The 5,000-nt window shown below is 39.2% G+C and overlaps 1 protein-coding gene across 3 annotated transcripts in view; it reads right to left on the bottom strand.

The window, feature by feature from the left end:
* Positions 1–5,000, bottom strand: part of LOC143020737 (macrophage mannose receptor 1-like) — a 71,901-nt gene that overhangs the window by 34,005 nt on the left and 32,896 nt on the right. For all 3 annotated transcript variants that reach the window (XM_076177449.1, XM_076177452.1, XM_076177450.1), the window contains exons 20-23: positions 3,638–3,793; positions 2,791–2,954; positions 1,786–1,870; positions 1,100–1,258 (exon numbers count right to left, since the gene is read on the bottom strand). In XM_076177449.1, the coding sequence (XP_076033564.1) occupies positions 1,100–1,258; positions 1,786–1,870; positions 2,791–2,954; positions 3,638–3,793 (564 nt within the window). The remainder of the gene's footprint in view (positions 1–1,099; positions 1,259–1,785; positions 1,871–2,790; positions 2,955–3,637; positions 3,794–5,000) is intronic.

Here is a 5,000-nt window from a genome sequence, read left to right as displayed (position 1 = left end):
TTCATTGATGACTTAAAAAAAAAACGGTGCCGCTTTGGTATGCGATCTGAGTATCATAAAACTACTTTGGTATGCGATCTGACTGCTTAACGTGATCTCGCTTAATCTTAATCTATTTGGGACCTTAATCTAAGCCAGTCTGAAAATCCAGGAGATCTTAATCTATTTTGATCTCCATTTAAACCATTTAAAGCTTTCCTAATTAGACTCGAAATTCGTATATAAGCATTTAAAGCTTATAGTATGCCATTAGTAAAATAGCAAAACGGAGTGGCACGTGTTAATAGATATAAACTTCATTCGCTTATACACTGGGCCCAAACCCTAAGGACCAAAGAATGCTCGCTGGCCAAGCGGGCTAGAGCGTCGCTATTTGCGGCGGAGGTCGAGATGAAGGTGGTTCGAACCCTGCCACCGGTGAGTTGGATTAAGGGTTCATTAAATGCCTCGTTACAAAGATGGACAGCGGACCTCGTCATTTTCAAAAATCGTCTTCAGCCCTTTGAGGCGCGACACATTCCTACACATGGACAACTAGCAACTGACAACTGCTCTTCTCTTTTCTTACCACTTTGACCAGATGACTTAGCAACTGACAACTGACAACTGACAACTGGCAACAACTACTTTGACCAGATCACTTGGAAACAGACCCAGACTCACACGACATAGACAACAGTCCAAAATTCCTCCCCCAGAGAGCTCTGCGGAAGGTACTGGGGCTGTCGCCAGCCACAGTACGCTGTGGGGTTTCCCGCTTAAACCATTAAACTCCGAAGACAATATTCTTGTCATTTGGCCAAATAAAACAAAAAATAATAAAACATCAAAATGTTTGATCAAACACCAGAAAAGTATGACGCCCAGTCCTCGCTTCGCTCGCGAGCGAAGCGAGGAGGACTGGGCGTCATACTTTTCTGGTGTTTGATCAAACATTTTGGTGTTTTATGATTTTTTGTTTTATTTGGCCAAATGACAAGATTCTTGTCATCGGAGTTTAATGGGTTAAGTGAAACTCGATTCAACAATGGACTGATTGACCCAAGCCCTTCCGCAAAGGTGTGAGGCGGTGGGGATGTGTGTCTTCATCCTTGCTTACCACGTATTAAATTATTTTCCGCATAGGAGTGGATGCTGACGAGTTCTGCCACGGTGTTCATCTCGCGGCAATGGTCCTGTGCTCCGCTCCAGGTGTCCGGATAGTTGCTGGCGTAATAGCACTTTTTATTATCATATTTCCAACCCTCTGGACAGGTCCCTGTGGGTAGAAAGCAGTCGATTGATGAATGGTAATGGCATGCCAATCTATCTATCTATTTATCTATCTATCCATCTATCTATCTATCTATCTAACTATCTATCTATCTATATATATATATATATATATATATATATATATATGTATATATATATATATATATATATATATATATATATACATATATATATTCTAATAAGACCACGGGTTTGTGTGTTTACTTATGCAAAGTAGATCACTTGGAAGAAGAAAAGTAACGAAGTAAAGCGTTTTCATATATTACATTTTCAGTGTAAAAATATATGATATACGAAAGCGATCTGCTCTGTTAGTTTTTTTTCCATGTGGCCTACTTTGCATATGCACATATATATATATATATATATATATATATATATATATATAAATATATATATATATATGTGTGTGTGTGTGTGTGTGTGTGTGTGTGTGTGTGTGTGTGTGTGTGTGTGTGTGTGTGTGTGTGTGTGTGTGTGTGTGTGTGAACTGATTAGGATTATACTTACTGACTGTTATCTTACAGACGTAGTAGTTGTAAGTGTAACAGCTGATATCCATCCACTTTCCATCGGAGCTAGACGTCGTTTTCATCTGTGAAAGTGATTTTTTATTTTATTTTAATTAAAGAGCGTTCCAGAAAGAGACCGTGCAGCCCATGAGTATTCCACTAAGAAAAAATGTAGAACTTATTTCTTTATTTCTATATCTATATATCTATATATTGACTATATTATGACAAATAAAATTGAAGGTGAAAGAAGTTGACGAGGAGAAATGGGAGAATTTTACGCCTTAACGTTTCGACCCGCAGGGTCTTGTTCACAAAGCAGCTTTGTGAACAAGACCCTGCGGGTCGAAACGTTAAGGCGTAAAATTCTCCCATTTCTCCTCGTCAACTTCTTTCACCTTCAATTTTATATCTATATATCTATATACCTACATATCTATATATCTATATATCTATATATCTATGTATCTATATATCTATATATCTTTATATCTATTTACTTATTAATTTACATAGTTTTTCATCTTAGTTACTTGCTTAATCTATTGACTTATTTACTTGCTTATTCATTTTTTTTTACTTATGTATCTGTTTACTCATTTCATGTGGCAACAGTTTTGGACTCATAAGCAGATGATCGTTAGTTCGATTTCCGGGACCCACTGCGGGCTTGCTGATTTAGTTCCCGACTACCATGGAGTAACGTAACATTTGCCTGAAAATAACAACGGCTCGCAGCAACTGACAGGGCTTTGCTTTACCAGAGGTTTTCTCACTCCCGACTGTATAGAAATGGGATGATGAATGTATTCATTTATTTGTTTACTTGTAGGGGGGGGGGAAAGCCTTTGGTATATGTATGTATGTATAAGTTTTTCTTCCTTTTACCCGATTTTCCTCTCATGAAAACGTTCCGCTGAGCCTTCTTATCTAACGTTTAATGAAATGTGTCTTGTTTTCTTGCAACTCTTTACTCAGTTCACGTGAAAAGATAACAACTTACTTCCCCGCAATGCTCCCCACTGTTATGGTTGTTGGGTTCGTTGGGCGCCCAGTTTTCGTAGTATAAGACGTCAGTGTCATCAACCCAGTGCCAGTTACCGCCCTTGTTGTCATCATGCAGACCAATCCACGTGTTGTAATAGGAAGAGACTCCCTTCATAGTTTCTGAGAGCGCGGAAGAGATAATGAGGGTTTTAATACACATGCAGAGGTGTGCGCGCATGTACGCACGTATACATGCACACATACTCACATATATATGTACATGTACACATTATATACACATATATACACATGCACATACACGTGTAGCCCAAGCTAGTAGATTTCATGAAACCAAATCAAAATATTATCATTGGAAAATAAAAATATATGTGAGATATGTTCAATTAGAGAGTAGAATGTAGTAACACACGTACATTGGTTTCTTTCTTGTATACTATAATTAGGTGCACACAATTAGGTAAATGCACACACACACACACACACACACACACACACACACACACACACACACACACACACACACACACACACACACACACACACACACACACACACACACACACACACACACACACACACACACACACACACACACACACACACGCACGCACACTCAAACACACATACACACACATACACACACATACACACACACACACACACACACACACACACACACACACACACACACACACACACACACACACACACACACACACACACACACACACACACACACACACACACATACACACACACACACATACACACACATATACACAAGTATACGTAAAACTCCTTTCTATTGTCCACATCACAAAGGGAGTAGAGTTTGAACTCACGGAATATGAATTCGTTTTCCTCTGCGGTCTTGATAGAAGCCAGAATGCTGCCGTAGTGAGACTGGCAGTACCTGTGTGCAGTGTCCCACGACCCCGTGGTCTTGGGGAAAAGATAACAGTAGTCGCCCCAAGCTTTCCAGCCGTCAGGACACCGCACTGTATAAATAGATAAATAAATAAATGAATTATATATATATATACTGTACATGTATATATATATATATATATATATATATACATATATATATATATATATATATATATATATATATTGACCATATGACAAATAAGACTGAAGGTGAAAGAAGTAGACGAGGAGTAATGGGAGAATTTCACGCTTTAACGTTTCGACCCGCAGGGTCTTGATCACAAAGCTTTGTGATCAAGACCCTACGGTTCGAAACCTTAAAGCGTGAAATTCTCCCATTACTCCTCGTCTACTTCTTTCACCTTCAGTCTTGTATATATATATATATATATATATATATATATATATATATATATATGTATGTATGTATATATATAACGAAATAAGAGATGGAAAATAAAAATAACAATAACTGAAAGTAGTAACAGGGAAGGTCGAGGTGTGGAAGGTTGAGGTATAGACCAATAAGAAAAGAGGGAGGGCTTTGGTACAAGGTTGATCACTTGGTAGTGTAGAAGGAAAACAAAGACAGTGATGATGATGATGATGATGATGATGATGATGATGATGATGATGATGATGATGATGATGATGATGATGATGATGATGACAATAAAAAGAAAGATGATATCAAAGCAGTTGTAATGATAGCAATAATGGTTATTAAGGTTACAAGTAATCACAAAGCTCACGCCGAGGCAAATGCAGTGAGGCACAGAGCTTATACGGCAAGCCAGAGCCGCAGTTGGCTTTTCCCACCGACTCTTCACCGTGGGGTCCAGCTCCTCATCCACTCAAAAATAATCTATGGAATAGATGAGAATAACATCCTTTCGGGCCGCGTCATCCTTCCTTTCATCAATTTACACCTATCTCTTGCATCCTCCTTCCCCTGCTCGACAGATATTCATCTTATATCTTAAGCCCCCGTCACCCCATCCATCCATCCAACTCATTATCATCTCTCTCTCAATCCCATTCCACCTACAGCCCCCCTTCATTCACACCTATCTCTTGCACTCTCCTTCCTCTGCTCGATGGACATTCGTCTTATATCCTAAGCCCCCGTCACCCCATCCATCCAACTCATCATCATCTCTCTCTCAATCTCATTCCACCTACAACCCCCCTTTATTCACACCTATCTCTTGCACTCCCCTTCCCCTGCTCGACATACATTCATCTTATATCCTAAGCCCCCGTCACCCCATCCAT

This window comes from Oratosquilla oratoria, chromosome 40, assembly GCF_046742065.1.
Source record: "Oratosquilla oratoria isolate Oo_2021 chromosome 40, ASM4674206v1, whole genome shotgun sequence".
Classification (NCBI taxonomy): Eukaryota; Metazoa; Arthropoda; class Malacostraca; order Stomatopoda; family Squillidae; genus Oratosquilla; species Oratosquilla oratoria.
Note: the sequence above shows the minus strand (reverse complement) of the source record. Positions and strands in the feature narration are given on the sequence as shown.